Source organism: Cupressus sempervirens, chromosome 4 (genome assembly GCF_028749045.1).
Source record: "Cupressus sempervirens isolate cs-2001-9-10 chromosome 4, ASM2874904v1, whole genome shotgun sequence".
Classification (NCBI taxonomy): Eukaryota; Viridiplantae; Streptophyta; class Pinopsida; order Cupressales; family Cupressaceae; genus Cupressus; species Cupressus sempervirens.
The window spans coordinates 614,646,193-614,665,648 of record NC_143121.1 but is presented as its reverse complement, the minus strand read 5'-3'; the positions used below and the strand labels follow the sequence as shown (position 1 = coordinate 614,665,648).

At 35.4% G+C, this 19,456-nt stretch overlaps 1 protein-coding gene across 1 annotated transcript; it reads right to left on the bottom strand.

Moving 5' to 3' along the window:
* Positions 1 to 11,902: 11,902 nt before the first annotated feature.
* On the bottom strand, positions 11,903 to 17,278 carry LOC149562737 (uncharacterized). Its single transcript, XM_089828021.1, has 5 exons — positions 15,257 to 17,278; positions 14,959 to 15,113; positions 14,799 to 14,829; positions 13,353 to 13,803; positions 11,903 to 13,322 (listed from the first exon to the last, which is right to left on the bottom strand). Exons 1-5 carry the CDS (start codon positions 17,122 to 17,124, stop codon positions 13,179 to 13,181), a joined length of 2,649 nt encoding a protein of 882 aa, XP_089684147.1. The 5' UTR covers positions 17,125 to 17,278; the 3' UTR covers positions 11,903 to 13,178.
* Between the last annotated feature and the right edge of the window lie 2,178 nt (positions 17,279 to 19,456).

Here is a 19,456-nt window from a genome sequence, read left to right as displayed (position 1 = left end):
ATCCTCAGGCTGTGGCTTGGATCCTTGAGGATCTAGTCAGGATACTTGATTCTACCTATGGATCTGTCAGGATTTGGATCCGTAGGCCACAAATCCACAGGAAGAATCAAGGATCCAACCATGATTCTGAATCCAGATCGAATCCGGACCCAGCCTGTCTAGGACGAATCCGGCAACTAAGCAAATTTGGCATTCAAGTACAAGGTGAAATATCTAAGATGATATTTCCAACAATAGACTAGGGTGGCAACTAACCAGTAAAACTACAATTATAGACTAGACAGGGTCTTGCACCTTCGAAACTACAACAAGGACTCAATTCCAATTGGAATCGCAAATACACAAGAAAAGTTTACTCCACGATGACCTCCACAATGCCAAAATGGGCTTATAAAGGACTCTAGGAAGTTTCGCCAAGGGCTACAAATAGTCCAACATCCTTTATTTATTATTTTATTACTTGCCCCCCTTTTATTTATTAATTAATTAAGTATATGCTTATCGTATTATTTAAATTTTGAAACCACTTAATTATTTCACTCCACTAATTTGGGGACATTTCAAATCCTTGCTGCCCAAAGATTGTTTGACCTCAAGTAACTTGTCATCAAATCTAAAACCAAGCATGGATGTTGATGATCGTATCTGCTAAGAGCTTGATTCACACTACAACTATGAGCACCACCTCCAAAACCCTAACAAGCTTCCATTGTACTACTTTGATATAAGTGTTGCCATGTCAAGAGTCATCAAATTCCCACTGAAGCCAATCATCAAAGACATCGATGCTTGGATCCCTAGCTATCAAGCCATCAAGACAATCAATCACTTCCAAAAATGAAGGTCTGAATCTCAAATGTCAAGTGCAACTTGTTCTTCCCATGAGAAAACCAATCACATGAAGATATTTCAATCATGCATTCAGCATGACCAATCAAAGGGTAAACTCCATATTCAACCAATTGTAGAGATTGTATGTGCAAAGGATCATCAGTACAGTTTGCATCTCTATGAGGCTGAACAACCACTGGTAGAGCCTGCTCATTCAAAGGATCACTTATAGAACCTGTAATTCCATCAAGTTGATTGATAAGTGTAGACTTGACAAATTTGTGCAAGCATCTTCTTCATTTTTGTGAAGATTTCGGAGCTCTCCATTTGAAGAGACAATTATTGAGTCTTGCTTGTCCATATCCTCATGTTGCTGAAGTGGATTTGTGAGCATGTCTTTATCCTCTTTGGAGTTTAAGGTGTTGTGTGTTGTGTAGTCCATTGCCAATCCCTTGTTTCAGATTATTACCTCACTCAAATTATTGCCTCCACTCAAGTGAGCTTGCAGCTGAACTCCTCAAGTGTAGAGTGACAACATGAATCGATCTTGCTCTAATTCTAGAATTACACATAGATAAACTCTCTATAACAAACAATATTACTGATGCAAGAATGAATGGCTACAAAACAGATATTGTAATTCTAGATCTGAGATATATTTCTGATGAAGTTCAACAATACAAATTTGTGTCCAAGGGAGACATCACAAATTTGGCATTCAAGTACAAGGTGAAATATCTGAGATGATATTTCCAATGGCAGACTAGAGTGGTTGCTAACTGTTAATTATATTAGCTTCATGGTAATTGAAGCAATATATTTGGTTTATATTAAAACTGATTATTCATATATATAACTCAATCATTTAACTCATTTATATCTAACACTTTACATTTCATATATATATATATATATATATATATATATCATGACCTTATATTACTAACCGATCAACTCAATATAATCAAATGAGATAATATATCGATGAAGATAATGTGCATCAAATAAGTGTAGTATCGGTTGATGAGGATAGCCAATATTATGAACCATCACCAGTCATTGTTAAGACTACGATTATTATTAAAGAAATTCAGTATGTTGATCGGTGCCTTCTAAAGGTATGTGTTGGGGTATGGCTACGTAGTGTCATACCCCTACATAAACATACCTCAAGGCATATGTATATATATTGCTTGAATTCTGAATTCTGAATCAATCAATCACAAAGGAAATTGCATCTCAGTCTATGCAGATCTGCACATATATAAAACAGTATCAGTAAAAGACAAAGGAAAGCAATACTCATATATAAGGACATTCATTCTAGATCAAAAATACATTTATAAGAAATTAAATTGAAGATTGATCAAGATACTTATATAGTCAGATTATAAGGGTTAGTAAGTCTCACCAATAAACAATCAATAAATTCTATATGGTTTTATAGCCTAATTGCAGAGAGACTTCTAAAATTAAATTCTTGAAACAACAGTGACAAAACATGTCAAACAATGTTAGAGTAGAGGATAGGCTGGAAGGAGCAGCAAATTTCTTCTCATGGAAAATTCTAATTATAACAATCCTAGAAGCATTAGAACTAGAATCATTTATTGAATCAGACATTTTAATACTTAAAGATGAGGCAGAAAAGGCCACTTGGAAAAGAGGAAATAATGAAGCCAAGAACATTATTGCTGATTCAGTAAAAGATCAGATTCTTCCATCCATCTCAAATCTCAAAAAGGCATTTGAAGTATTCAAGACAATTAAGGATACATTTGAAATCAACATCTCTAGCAGATTAATTACATTAAAAAATCAACTGATTAATACAAAAATGAATAAAAGAGAGTAAATGTCATCCTACTTTGGAAAAATTTGCAAAAGAAAGAATCATCTATCTTCTATTGGAAGCAAAGTAGAAGACCAAGAACTATCTATAATAGCACTTAGAGGATTACCTATATCTTGGGAAGCATTCATTCAGGTTGTCAACAGACCCTCAACACCAGCTTTTAATCAACTAAAAAATGATTGCACATTAGAAGAATCAAGACTAATTTCGAGAGGGATCATTTCAAATCAAGAGGGGGAAAATCAAGCTCTTTCCTTAGTCTCCAACAACAAAGGAAAGAAGAGGAAATTCCAAGGAACGAAATATGGTAAGAGGAAAAGAAATAATAATTACAAAAGAAATGATTTTTCCAAAGTTAAATGTTATAAATGTGAGAAATTCAAACATACCTTCGGGAATTGCCCAGAAAGGGGAAAAATCCTAGCTTCCTTAGCCGAAACTAAAAAGGATGAAAATTTGTTATTTTATTCTACTCAATCAAGTGAGATAAAATCAAACGAAGATGTATGGATAGTAGATAGTGGTGCTTCCCAACATATAACAGGATTCAGAGATAAATTTGAAGTTTTTGGCAAGTATCTCACTAAAGGAGTCACCATTAGAGACAACTCCACATATCCAGTAAAAGGAATTGGGACCTGTTCTATACAACTAAGAACTGGGGTTACACTAAAATTGAAAAATGTTCTTTTCGTACCAAGCATAAAAAGAAATCTAGTATCAATCTTTGGACTTGCTAATGAAGGGTTTCAAGTCACCTTCAATGAAGACAAAGTATTGTACTCGCCTAAAAACACTAAACTCAAGAATGTTATCACCATAAGGACTAGAGACGGGACCTTATATAAACTTTGCAACATTCAAAAGCAACCTCTTAAGTCATGAAGTGACAAATTCTAATGAAGTGTGGCATAGAAGGCTTGGACATATTGGATTCAGTTCACTTCCAAATATAGAAAAAAATCACCACTAGAACACCTAGCCTAAATTCAAAACATATAGGCACTTGTAAAGGATGTGCTTTAGGAAAGAATATAAAAAAACCTTTTCCTCCTAGTGAACACAAATCTAAATCAATTATAGAACTCGTGCACTCTAATTTATGTGGACCTATGCCAACCCGGATCTATTTTTTAAAAGTCAAAGAATCAAATGAGGTCCTATCAAAATTTAAAGAGTTCAAAGAAATAGTGGAAAATCAAATGTCAAAAAGAATTAAAATGCTAAGATCAAACAATGGAGGAGAACAGAAAGAAAAAAATAGAACCATTGTTAAAGCAGCAAAAGCCATGCTTCATGATCAAAATTTACATTTCTCATTCTGGGCAGAGGCCACCAATACAACCATATAAATTCAAAACACATGTCCACACTCAATACTCGAAAACATAACTCTTGAAGAAGTTTTCTCAGAAACTAAACTTGACTTAAGTCATCTTAAAATATTCAGTTGCCTGTTTACATTCACATACCTTAAGAAAAAAGAACCAAGTTAGAACCATCCGCAAAGAAAGGAATATTTGTTAGGTACAGTGAGAACTCCAAAGGGTATAGAGTCTATATACATGGACAAAGATCAGTTGAAGTGAGCAGAGATGTCATATTTGAAGAAAACAATGCTTTAAAACTATCTACAAGTATAGAAGATGAGCCCATCACAGACTTAAATGAAAATCTACAAACTGAAATTTAGAGAGAGAACATATTAGAAGAGAATGAATCATTACCAGCTACAGATAATAGAGACATCACTAATATCAAGAAAAGGCCATTATGGGCAATGAAAATTATTGAAGAAAATAATGTTGAGCCAGATGAAATTTCTAGGGAAAGTAAGAAAACTAGGAACAAATCTTGTTACACTGCTTTAATAACTGAGCTTACTAAATCTGAACCATTAACTACTAAAGAAGCCCTAATCGGTCAAGCCTACAAAGATGCTATGGTTGAGGAATATCAATCCATATTACAAAATGATGTTTGGGATATCCTAGACCAAAAGACAAATCAATTGTTTCATCAAAATAGTTATACAAAATCAAATATGCTTCTAATGGCAGTATTGAAAAGCATAAAACAAAGTTTGTCGCTCAAGGTTTTTCTCAGAAGGCAGGTATTGATTATGAGGAAACTTTTGCTCCTGTTTCTCGCTACACTTCCGTAAGAACAATTATTGCAATTACAACATCCTTTGTAATTGCAACATCCAAAGGATGGAAGATACATGAAATGGATATCAAGACCACATTCCTAAATGGTGTCATAAATGAAGAAGTATATATTGAACAACCTAAAGGTTTTGCTATAAAAGATACAGATAAATATGTATATAAACTCAAGAAAGCCCTCTATGGACTCAAACAAGTACCTCGAGCTTGGTATAAAAGGATAGATAGCTACCTCAAGAAACTAGGATATTCAAAGTATGAAGTTGATCCTAACATCTACTTCAAAATTTCTAATGATGACATGTTAATACTTGTTTTATATGTTGATGATCTATTGATAACAAGTAACGATCACTTGATTGAAAAATGCAAACAAGATCTTATAGCTGAATTTGAAATGAAGAATCTAGGCCTACTACACTATTTTTTGGGCCTAGAAGTCTATCAAAAGAAAGATCATATTTTTCTAAATCAAGGGAAGTACACTCAAGACATTCTGACTAGATTTGGAATGATGAACAGCAAACCTCTAACAACTCCGATGGAAACTAATCTACACAAACTAAAAGAAGAAGCTGTGAATTCCGAGCCTATTGATCCCACTCTCTACAGACAGATCATTGGATCACTTATGTATCTTGTAAATACTAGACCTGAAATTTGCTATACTACAAATGTTTTAAGTTATTTTATGTGTGAACTAAAGAAGATTCACTTGATGGCTGCCAAACATATCTTGAGATATCTACGTAGCACTATTGGTCTTGGTTTGAAGTACAAAAATGTAGAGATCAAACTTGAAGGCTATACTGATTCTAATTGGGCTGGTTGTTCCATAAACCGCAAGAATACTACAGGGTGTTGCTTTAGTCTTGGATCAGCAATGGTATCCTGGTTCAATCGTACATGGCAGCCTCCATGGGAGCACGTGAAGCAGTATGGCTGAAAAAGCTATTATTTGGATTTTTTGGAAAACAACTAAGTCCTACAGTAATTCATTGTTATAACTAAAGTTGCATCAAGCTTTCTACAAATCCTGTTTTCCACAATTGGTCGAAGCACATCGAGACTCCTTATCATTATATAAGAGACATGGTTGACAGAAGTGTCATCAAGTTGATTCATATCAGCACAAATGAGCTCGATGATGACATTTTCACCAAACCTCTTGCAAAGTTGAAAATAGTGTACTTCAGAGGTAAACTTGGTATGACAAATTTGTAGTTACATTTGTAAATTAATATATGCATGAATAATTAAAATTAGATTGTTTGCAAACTTGTGTTATGAAAGGTGACGATCTTTCTTGTGTAAGATCACTATTATAAGGTGACGACCTTATTTATAGTTGATTTATCTTCTAACACCAAAATTGTTTTAAGTGTTATCCTTGTTCTTCTAGTCGGATTTTGCCGGACACATTGATAACCATCATGGTTCTTCAAGCCAGATTTTGGCGGACACCATAGTTTGACCACATTTTAAGTGGCGTATAACCTTTTGTTATAATTCCTTCAATTCCCGTCTTGCTAAAGAGGGAGTGTTAAGTATATTAGCTTCATGGTAATTGAAGCAATATATTTAGTTTATATTAAAACTGATTATTCATATGTGTGTGTGTACATACATACATACATACATACATATATATATATACATATGTTTATATACATATATATACACATACACACACACACACACACACATATATATACTATCATGACCTTATATTACTAACCGATTAACTCAATTAATCGAATGAGATAAAATATCGATCAAGATAATGTGCATTGAATAAGTGTAGTATCGATTGATGAGGATAGTCGATATTATGAACCGTCAACAGTCATTGTTAAGACTGCTTATTATTAAAGAAATTCAGTATCTTGATCAGTGCCTTCTAAAGGTATGTGTTGGGGTATGGATACATAGGGTCATACCCCTACATAAACATACCTTAAGGCATACGTATATATATTGCTTGAATTCTGAATTCTGAATCAATCAATCACAAAGGTAATTGCATCTCAATCTATTCAGATCTGCACATATATAAAACAGTATCAGTAAAAGTCAAAGGAAATCAATACTCATATGTTAAGGAGATTCATTCCAGATCAGAAATACAATTTATAAGAAATTAAATTGAAGATTGTTCAAGATACTTATATATTCAGATTATAAAAGTTAGTAAGTCTCCACCAATAAACAATCAATAAACTTTACACTAACCACCGAAACTGCAATTACAGATTAGAGAGGGTCTTACACCTTTAAAATTGCAACAAGGACTCAATTGCGCTTGGGGTTGCAAATATACAAGAAAACATAACTCCACAATTGCCTCCTACAATGCCAAACACGGCAATAAAATGGGCTCCAAGAAGTTTCCCCGAGGGTAACAAATAGGCTGACATACTTTATTTATTATTTTATTACTTGGCCACTTTTTATTTATTAATTAATTAAGTAGAGCCTTATCATACTATTCAAATTTTGAAACCACCTAATTAATTATTTTGCACCATTAACTTAGGGACATTACACACTATTAATAGCTTTATAATTGCAGGGGATAGAAAATCACTTGTAGTTTTTTTTATTCAAAATAGAGTCTGTTGAAACTTGTTCCCCGGCAGATCAAACTCATCCTAGAGATGGGGAGCAAATTGGGGATGACATATTAGAAAAGAAAGGAATAGAAAACAAAATACAATTTGCTGAGTTAAAAGTGGTGGTGTCATTGTCAACAAAGTTGTCTGTACTTAATCTACTCACTGAATGACCATTGCCAAACTAACACAATTTCCTCCTAGAAATTTTCATTGGGCTTACAAACTCCCTTTCAGAAAACAATAATTAGATATCACCCTCTACTTGTACTATAGTGGAAAACTGTCTAGGTTGTATGATGTATATCACGCCCAATATTTATCTTTATTTCTTCTCCTTTTTCTTTTAACTTTTTCTGTAGCTGCTGGTAGCAGCAGCACAGAGGAGGCAGCAGAAGCAATGGCAGCAGTTGTGGTTTATCCTACGGCTGGCATATTATTTGTTAGAAAATCAGTAAATAAGCATCAATCTTTCACTGATTATGATTATAACCAATCTTCTAATATAGACATCTTACAAGAATAAAAACAACAAAATATAAACCTCTCTGCTGCTAATTTTGTTACAATTATTCATAATATCAATAGAATCAAATCTATACTGATGTGCTTGCAATGATGTACATTTACACAGTTCCCTGACACCGTGAGAAAAGAACGCTCACCTCAAGTTCTGTCATCTCACTGGAGATTGTAGCTGCGACATAGATCTTTATCTCTAGAAATATGGACATTATTATCATTATGGTCAGCTTCAGCTGAAGAGAACACTTATGATTAAATTGTAATATTAAATATAAAGACGTGTCATTTGACATGCGTTGAGGCATGGAAATACGAAGAGATGTATTTGAAAATAAAGAATTATGTTATGAGAAATTTGAAGAGACCTTCAATTGGAATGTGAAGAGTCTCTCTTTTTTATATGAATCGCATCAAGCAAAAGGCATTGTACACTTGAACATTTTATGATCAAGAAGTGATATTTTTTGTTGTGTGGCTGAATTTTTTCCTTCATCTTAAAGGATTTTCCCAAGATAATTCTGAGTGTCTCTTGGTTCTTTTCTGCACTCCCTTATTGTTGTTTATCTTTATTTTTGTGGGCTTAAATTCCAACATGGTATTAGGGCACATGTTTAGATAACAGCATTTGAGGGCTACTGTGGTTATTCTTTAAGTATTTGTAGTATAAATATATAGTGTCGATATCTTCCTCTATATAGAGACTGTTTATCTTTTGTGGTATTGATTGAAAGTCAGTTGGCATATTTTATTGTGCTTTATTTGTATCGTGAGGTGAAGTATGGCACCAGTTATCAAAAAGATGATTTTGTTGACACTATGCTTCATCATCCCTACAATTGTGGCAGTGAATATTTTCCTTCGGTCATTCTAGAGTAGAAGTTGGTTAGCACTCTCAATGTAGGCGTCACAGTAGATCTTGAAATTCTTCAACAGTAATCAAGCTTTGTCCCATTCTAGCAATGCATCAAGCTCCTCTTCATGTTGATGTGCAAATCGTTCTCACTCTGTTTTTTTGGGTATATATCTTCTAAGTTTGTGGAAGTCGCCTAATTAATTCTTATGCTCATGTTGTCATCACCATGGGTATTTTCTTTGTTATTCTCTGTCTCCCTGCTAGAAAAATTGTACGCTTGATTGAAGTTGTATTTGATCTGTATACCATCGGATATTGAGTCTGTCTCTTCTAGTAACCTATGTTCCCCCAAGTTTCTGGGATGGGGACCGCAAAAGGCAGCGGGACGGTTTTTTGGGGCACCAAATTTTTTTGCCAATTTTGGGGATGGGGGGCAGCAAATGGGGACAGCTATATAATAATAGGGAAAATTAATATATAGAGAAATTTAAAATATTTATACGAACACATGGATAAAGAATGTACTTATGCATAATAGAACCTTAAGATATAAGAATCAACAAAATTCATATGACAAATTTGTGTTACTTTGCGAATCAAAGTCTAATTTGTTCTAGAAGTCAAAGTTAAAGACCCCTAGGTGTCCCCACATCTCCAAGACGTTTATGGGATGAGGATGGCTCAAACTATATGGGGGATGCATCCCCGGGTAACACTGTCTATAACGGCTCATTCTTTCTCCAAGTGTTTGTAAGTTTTAATGTTTTTGTTGTGGCGAAAAGGACATTAAGTTCCATGTTATTCAATGGAACCCAAGGATGGAAAGATGATCATACCAACTCGCGAAATTTTTTATTTTTTCTCTCGAACCTTGATTCGACTTTCGATTGGATATGCTTGGTTGGTGTGACATGCATGTGGCACTTTTATTCCACCTCAGCACTTATGGCATCTTCTTTTGTAACGACAAGCATTGAAATTATTTTCACCGCCTACGTAAGGTTTGTCATATCTCCTACTATTTATCCATTTTTGGAGTGATTTTGCATAACAGCAAAGTTTAAGAAGGTTCATTCATGTGTGCGTGGGATCGCAGAGACGACAAGTGTTCTTCTATTTATTATTTTTGCAACAAGTATTATGGACTCTCTTACTCCTATGGATTCTGCCCGACTGGCTTCGGTTGTCGTATTTATTCCAATTGTTTCGTCTCCTTCGTAATTGTTGATTCATGATAGCTGCCATCGTGGACTCCCTATGTTGCTTTGTCAATTCATGGTCCGTGGGGGTCTGACCAAAAAGAGCAAACGAAGAACTTTAAGCAGAAAATTTGGAGTGTGGGAGTTGATCCAGTAGCAAGCAAAATGTTGTCACTAGTGGCTTCTACAAAACTGCTTCATTAGGCAATTGATCGCATGTGCAAACTCTTGAAGATGGGTCATAAAGTTGACTCCAAGGATATCTTTCACCTCTGAATGGTACATGATTAGTGAAATAGGATTCAATCCATTACAAGAGGTTTGCAAAAGAGATAAGTATTTTATTTTATTTCACTAGGTATAGTGTATAATTTTGATATTGATGCAATGGCTATAGAGGCACAAGACAAAACCTCTCTCGTGTGTACATTGATTATTAATAATTACTCTTGGTTGTAGGATGCAACTAGAAGCAATATTTTAAGGATGTTGATTCAGAGGGAGAGGGAGATGTCTTAGCTCCAAGGTGAGCTTTCATTTGCTTGTGATGATCAAAATTGTTTATGTTAGAAGGTAATTATGAAGCCTCGTCATTTTTACGTATGTTAAAATTTTGGTATTGTAAATTTTGAGACTCTAGTTGGAAAAGAGTTTAAGCTATAATTTCTTTTTATTGTAGATTTTGTAATGGGAGTTGGAAGACATGTTGAGAGAGTCCATGACTGTATCACGTTGAGAGAGTCCATGATAAAATGTTGGTTGTAAACCTTAGTAACTTATCATGTTGAGAGATTCCATGACAACATCACATTAAGTGAGTCTGTGATGAAAAGTGATTGTGATTTTTGCCGATTTGTCATGTTGAGAGATTTCATAACATCACGTTGAGTGAGTCTACGACTAGTATAGATATCTTAAATAAATCTATCTAAAGAAATGCCGATAGATATCCATTATAAGCATAATTAAAATTTAATTTACTACATCTAAAAATATTTTTATTTCCATTCTTTTTTTTGCACTTAATTTTTTTATATTTTGCCTCTTTTTTGGACACACTTGAGTTTTTTTTGTTTTTTAAATGATTATTTATATCTCTTAATTTATAATTTTTTAAATATTTTATCGATCATATAGTAAACTTTTAAAAAATAATATACCATGTTTATAATAAATATTAAGATCTATCGATCAAAAAATATATATATTAAGATCTTGACATGCAGATGGTTGTCAAATTTAACCTAGAAAGTAAATGTTAACATTAACATACTCACACCTTCCCACTCCACCCATTTTGCCATTGAAGAATGTCTATCGGCATTAATAAAAGTTGAATATAATTTTTGCAGGTTTTCCATGTTGAGTGATTCCATGATTATTAACAATGAGAGATTTCATGATTATTAACAATGAGAGATTCCATGATTATTAAAAATGAGAGATTCCATGACAACATCATGATGAAAGCTGGTTGTGTTTCTTGCGGGGTTTTCATGTTGAGTGAATCCATGAATTTTATACGATCTATTTTATCATTGACATTTTGGTTGCAGCCTTGTGTGACTATTCAGCTAAAGATCTCTCTCTGGCTAAGAGGGAGTGTAGGAGATTGTAGCTGCAATAGAGATCTTTATCTCTAGAAATATGGACGTTATTATCATTATGGTCACCTTCAACTGAAGAGGGCACTCACGATTAAATTGAAATATTAAATATAAAGATGTGTGTCATTCGACATGCGTTGAGGCATGGAAATAAGAAGAGATGTATTTGAAAATAAAGAATTATGTTTTGAGAAATTCAAAAGACCTTCAATTGGAATGTGAAGAGTCTCTCCTTTTTAAATAAATCACATCAAGCAAAAGGCATTGTAACATTGAACATTTTATGATCAATAAAGTGACATTTTTGGTTGTGTAGCTGGATTTTTCTCTTCATCTTGAAGTTTCCTAGGGTAATTATGAGGGTCTCTTAGTTCTTTTCTGCTCTCCTGGTTCTTTTCTGCTCTCCCTTATTGTTGTTTATTTTTCTGGACTCAAAGTCCAACGCTTGATACCAAACACAGGTTATGAGGGCAATTTCAAACTAAAAAATTGTTGTGTATTTCCTCAATGGTAACAGTTGCGTTATTCCAGTTGCATACGAAACTCAAGCAAATTTATTGTCCAAGACAATGATGATTTCTGGCACAATTTCTATTTTGAGAAAGCGGTTTGCCAGTTTTCTTAAAGCACTGATGTTGCAGAGAGAGCTATACCATATCCTTCCACTTTCCTAATCTATATAGATATTCAGTGTCATAGAGTCATGATCTCTGAATGGAAATCTTTCTCCATCAAACTTCACTAAATTCTATTGCTTCTCCAACATTTCTCAATAACCATAGCTTTTTGTATCCCTTGCTGTGGCATGAATCATCCCATTTATGATCAAGGGTCCCGGTGGCAAGCTCACATCCCAAGTGCTATAGAGCTCAATAATCAGAACCCATTTCTGTGCAGAAAAAAGCAATTACTATTAACATAAGTTGAAATGGTAACCAAATAGTGATGTTGTATATTCCATAAATGTGATTTCCTGATTTGAACAGTTATTGATAGCAGGCAAGAACCTAAATATCACTGACTTCTTCAGGACTAATTTCAGAATATAATGGGCTTGAGTATAGAAGCCCTTTGCCTCCAGTTGTTTCATAAGCCAAGTTGATTGATGAGATTTCCTCTTCCTTAAAAGCCTCTTCACCAACACATAATAAGTTTGACCCTCTTCAGAGCAGCTTTGAGGTTGTCATCCTTGCAGAGTAAAATATGATACTGGAAGTATATTCATCACATATGTACCCCATCCTAGTGAGCTCATTAAAAAGTTCAATAGCTGTTCCTGCTCTTCCCTCTGTGTGCATCGCGTGGAACACACTGGAATACTGTACTGGAAGTCATGGCATCTGGGAAAAACCCACTTCCGTGCATCTCCTCTAAAAAATTTAGCAGCCTCCTCCATTCTTCCTTGATTGCAAAACCCATTGAATAGCGTATTGAAAGTAACAGTATCTGGGTAAAGCCCACTTCCACACATCTCCTCTAGAAGTTTAAGAGCCTCTTCCATTCTTCCTTGCTTGCAAAACCCATTAATTTATGCATTGAAAGTTACAATATCTGGGTACAGCCCATTTTCATGCATCCCCTTCAGAAGTTTAACAGCCTCGTCCATTCTTCCCTGCTTGCAAAACCCATTGATTAGTGTAGAGAGAGCCACAATATTTGGATAATGCCCACATCCATGCATCTCCTATAGAAGTTTAACAACCTCCTCAATTCTTCCCTGCTTCCCGAGCCCATCAATTAGTGTATTGAAAGTCACAGTATCTGGGTAAGACCCACATCCACGCATTTCCTTCAAAAATTTAAAAGCCTCCTCAATTCTTCCTTGCTTGCAAAATCCACTTATCAGTGTATTGAAAGTCACAGTATCTGGGTAGAGCCCGCTTCCACGCGTCCCCTCTAGAAGCTGGTTAGCCTCCTCATTTTTTCCCTGCTTCCCAAGCCCATGAATTAGTGTATTGAAAGTCACAGTATTTGGGTAAGACCCACACCCACGCATTTCCTCCACATACTTAAAAGCCTCCTCAATTCTTCCCTGTTTGCAAAATCCACTTATCAGTGTATTGAAAGTCATGGTATTTGGGTACAGCCCGCTTCCACGCATCTCCTCTAGAAGCTTGGTAGCCTCCTCCATTCTTCCCTGCTTGGGTAAAGTTCTTTAGAATAGATCTTTCTCTGAATTCAGGTGTAAATTATTGACTTCAGCAAAGGAAGCTTGGTGTTTGAGTCTGTCAGGACATCTTGCTGCTTTGTGAACATATTTGTCGCATCTAAAACATTGTACACGAGAAAGATCTGTCTGTTTCTTGAATGGTCGTTTACCATTCTTCCCCCTTTTTATTTTTAAGTTTGTGGTGAGAGCTTGAATGTCTTCATTTGTGGACTCTATGTCAATTCCTCTCGTTTTTTGATAACTCTTCTTGAATGCAGTCAGCTTTTAATTGATCGAATTTGGGGAGTTCAGGATGAGGACCTATTCATTGTCTAAAATTTTCCAATGAAACAGGCAAGGCCCATTTAATGATATAATAATTAACTCTTTACTATCATAGTTGTGATGACCGACTGTTAATCGTTAGTTTCTTAATTCTGTTATCCTCATAAAGTATGACGTAATGGTCTCTCCTTCCTAAATCTTTATATTATTGAGTTGATTTTTCAGAGTGAGAATCCTGCTAGTGTTATTGATCTCGAACATATCTTCTACAGCTTTGAACATTTCATATGCAGAGTCTAATTTTGAGATAGTAGGTAGCAGATGATCTTTTACTCCATCGACTAATAATTCCATAGCTTGGGCATTGTCATTCATCAGTCTTCTTAGTTTTAGGAGCAATTTCCACAATTGTTGTTAACTTCTGTTTTCGTAGTATCACCATCATACATAGTTTCCAAGCTTCAAAATTTGAAGCACCTTCCAGTCTGTCTTCAATCCTCATTCCATTTATCATTTTTATAAGTAGAGTTTAAGAATGTTGAGTGCACTTGATAAATAAATCTAATCAAGATCATCTCTTAGACCGGCTCTGATACCATGTTGATTTTTGTAGATTAGATTTATTCTCAAGTTTTCTTCTATGATGTCTATAATAAAATTTGTTCAAATAGTTGACTTTAAGTTTATATTCTATGTTTTATCCGACTAACTAACGCTATTAAAACATTGATATCAGAACCCATTTCTGTGCAGTAAAAAGCAATTATTATTGACATATGTTGAAATGGTAACCAAATGGTGAGGTATTATATTCCATAAATGTGATTTCCTGATTTGAACAGTTATTTATAGCAGGCAAGAACCTAAATATCACTGATTTCTTGAGGATTAATTTCAGAATATAATAAGATTCGAGTATAGAAGCCCTTTGCCTCCAGTTTTTTCATAAGCCACATTGCTTGATGAGATCTCCCCTTCCGTAAAAGCCTTTTCACCAACACATAATAAGTTTGGCCCTCTTCACAGCAGCTTTGAAGTTGTCATCCTTGCAGAGAAAAATATGATACTGGAAGTATATTCATCACATATGTACCCCTTCCTAGTGAGCTCGTTAAAAAGTTCAATAGCTGTTCCTGCTCTTCCCTCTGTGTGCATTGAGCAGAACACATGACTAGAGTGTACTGGTAGTCATGGCATCTGGGAAAAACCCACTTCCCCACATCTCCTCTAAAAATTTAGCAGCCTCCTCCATTCTTCCCTGGTCACAAAACCCATTGAATAGCGTATTAAGAGTCACAGTATCTGGGTAAAGCCCACTTCCACATAACTCCTCTAGAAGTTTAAGAGCCTCTTCCATTCTTCCTTGCTTGCAAAACCCATAAATTAACGCATTGAAAGTTACAATATCTGGATAATGCCCACATTCACACATCTCCTCTAAAAGTTTAACAACCTCCTCCATCCTTCCCTGCTTCCCGAGCCCATTCATTAGTGTATTGAAAGTCACAGTATCTGGGTAAGACCCACATCCGTGCATTTCCTCAAAAAATTTAACAGCCTCCTCAATTCTTCCTTGCTTGCAAAATACACTTATCAATGTATTGAAAGTCACAGTATTTGGGTAGATCCCGCTTCCACGCATCTCCTCTAGAAGCTTGGTAGCCTCCTCAATTCTTCCCTGCTTCCCGAGCCCATCAATCAGCGTACTGAAAGTCATTGTATTTGGGTAAGAACCACATCTACGCATTTCCTCCAAAAATTTGAAAGCCTCCTCAATTCTTCCTTGTTTGCAAAATCCACTTATCAGTGTATTGAAAGTTACGGTATCTGGGTAAAGCCCGCTTCCACGCGTCTCCTCTAGAAGCTTGGTAGCAGCCTCCATTCTTCCCTGCTTGCAGAACCCATTCATTAGTGTGCTGAAAGTCACAATATCTGGATAATGCCCGCTTCCACGCATCTCCTCTAGAAGCTTGGTAGCCTCCTCAATTCTTCCCTGCTTGCAGAACCCGTTGATTAGTGTACTGAAAGTCACATTATCTGGATAATGCCCGCTTCCACGCATTTCCTCCAAATACTTAAAAGCCTCCTCAATTCTTCCTTGCCTGCAAAATCCACTTATCAGTGTAGTGAAAGTCACAGTATTTGGGTAGAGTCCGATTCCACGCATCTCCTCTAGAAGCTTGGTAGCCTCTTCAATTCTTCCCTGTTTGCAGAACCCATTGACCACTGCAGTGAAAGTCGGAGTATCAGGAGTGCACCCATTTGAATCCATTTCCTTCAATAAGTCCGCAGCCTCTTCCATCTTACTATTTCGTATAAACCCAGACATAAGAGTACGATATGTTACTTTATCGGGGACCAAAGCAAAGTGGGACGACATATGTTTCAACAAAAACAAAGCAGAAGCTAGTTTGCCAGCCTTACATCGGGCCTTGATCAACGTGGTGATGATCTTAACATCTGGTTGGATCCCAGCTGACCTCATTTGTGAAAAGAGTGATTCCACCATCGTAAAATTGTTTTCATCAATAAGAAAATTCAGCAAAATGTTATAGATATTGACTGTGGGAGGAAGTCGTGCTACCTGCATTTCATCGAGGACTCCAAGGGCCCGGTCAACCATGTGCGCTTTGGCGTAGCTCGTAGCGATGCTGCAGAAGGCTTTCTCTGTTGGCTCGCTCATTAACCTCAAAACATCCCGCATCTGCTCTAAATGCCCTGCACTGCCCAGGCGATGAATAAGTAATTCACAGACTGAAGGATAGGGAGTGCACCCCTTGTTAATCATAGACCCTTGAAGGATTGCGAAGTCCTTCAAGACGTCCTTTTCCTTTTTCCGAGAGTGGAACCGCTTGACTGAGGTGTAGTTTTTGGGAAGCCGGTGAACTGCACCGCTGTTTGCATCTAGTGACGGGGATGATTGGGGTCTGAATTCACATCTGCAGAAAGATAGGGAAATTTGCAAGGGCTTCAAATGGACATTTGCGGATGGATGTGGCACAGTGGAGGAATAAGCAAATGGCAGGGCGGCAGAAGCCATTGCTCTTCCTTCAACAGACTACTCACAAGTTTCTGTAAGATTTGGTGCACCGATTTTCTGCGACTGGTATGGTTCTGTAAGATTTGTTGCCCCGAGTAACTGTCGGCTGGGCTTTAAGGTATTGTTGAGATTTTTCTGTAGTGGTTCGATTAAAAAATTATTTTTGTTTCAACTTAAAAATTGTTGTTTTGAAATTAAACAAAACTACTTTTAGAGTGAACATTAGTTTTAAGATTTAAAATTAATAGTGATATTATTGTTTAAAAAAATTGTTTTATAACGTTATTTTATAATTTGTATTTTTTTATTTTATTTTATTTTTGGATAGAATTCATTTAATTTTAGTAATAAATAATAAATAAATATAGAATATTTAATGAGTTTTTATCATTTATAAATTTTAAATGAATATACAAATTACAATAGCTCTTTAAAAAAAGAGTTTTTATTTAAAGATTTTTTTTTAAATTTAAAAATATATTTTCCAATCAGCAATATATAACTACAAACAATTCAAAAATAATGTTTAATTTTATTTTTTAAAAGTTTTGGGTTTAAATGAAAAAAATTTAAAATAATTCTACTTCAATTAATTATAAGGGCAAGAGCTAGTTATAGTCCATTATATTATTGTATAAAGTTCAGCCATTGTCACTTATATCAGATACCATCAAAATACATATGGATCTATGGCTTAGTTAGACTTAGAAACTAAACAATCCATGGTTGGGGACCATCTGCCCATTTAAGTCTGAGACCATCTTGTTGAATGACATTATATGGGTTTAAAAATTAGGCTTCCCAAGGCAATGTTGGAGGAGGAGGTGAGACGTCTACTACTAGACACAATTGACTAGAGTTGTTGGTAGCTACAACAAGTGACTCATAGCATGTTTCAGAATCTGATAAGTTGTTGGAAGAAGCTTCTAGCATTTTCTTTTTCTTAATTTGCTCCAGAAATTGCTTCAATGTACAATCAAAGTCAAATTCAACCTTGTCTTCGTCTGTAAACTTGTATGGAATACCTTCTTTTTTGAATATGGTGGTGCGGTCATTGATGACTTTGAGTAGCTTGCATTATTTAGCCTGCATAGTCGTAGCCAGCTGCGAGGACATGTTAAGGTAAATGTGTCTCTGCAAAGACTTGATGAGAATTTTATTTCAACCCTTGAAAATATTTGCATTCCTAATTTTCGAGATGTGTCAAAGAAAAAGAGGAGCAAAAATAAACCAAAATGAATTGTAATTTCTATCAATTCCAAAAATAGAACCATATATGACTTGAAACACTAAAATCTCACCACCTAAATAAATACCAAAGATCTTTCAAACTCCCTTAGCAAAGGGGCAATCAAAAAACACATGTAAAATAAATTCTAGGATCAATTTGCAGAAGGAGCAGATATTAGGATCACCTTCAGGTTTAGAGAGGGGGATTGTGTACAGAAGAAGGCACCAAAAGAATAATTGAATATTAGGTTGGATGGGAAAAATGTTAGAGATTACCAAGAGTTTGAATAAAGTTTGTGTTGTTGAGGTTGTTGTTCTATTTAAGGTTGAGGTTATCAATGATAGAAAAGGTGTGAGAGAGAAAGTTATTAAAAGATTATAGGGAGATCCATTTGATCACCTCAATAGGGGGAGTCTATCAGCAACATCACTACAAGCTCTAGGGAGTATAAGAACAACACAAGTCTCCTTCAATAGGGAACATGTTCTTTTTTTAGAGTGAGGAATATTATATTTGTTAACAACATCTTGGCATTTTAAAAGATTTCCCTTAGAGATGATGTCACTGAACTTGTTGATACCATTTTCTTTCAAATTAATATTGTAGGAGGGCAGGGGTTTTATGATTTCTTTTGAGATTCCACCATAATTATTTCTCTCCACGGACATTAAGCTCTTGATCCATCAACCCATTCCTTGAAATCAATTGTCTAATATGTTTCCATCTTTTCTAGATAGCTTGAAAGATTGGCCCTACAATTCTAAGGGGGGGGTCTGATTCAATTGATTCTCAAATAGATTAAATTGAGCCTCAAACCTTGAGTTTCCATTTACCTAAAAGAAGGTTGTTGATGTGTGCCCTTTTCAAAATCTTGCAATAGAGGATACTCCCCTATATATGTTGTTTTTAATAAATATGTTCCATGGTGCATTCCCTTGAGTGGCCTTAGCTACCCATTTGAAAACTACAGAAATACCTTGTCATCTAAGGTCTTTTAGTCCAAGCTCACCCACCTCTTTCCTCCTCACACACCAAACCTAGCTAACAACATGCCTCTTCTTTTTACCTTTTCCATTGTACCAGAGAAATTCTTTCATAACA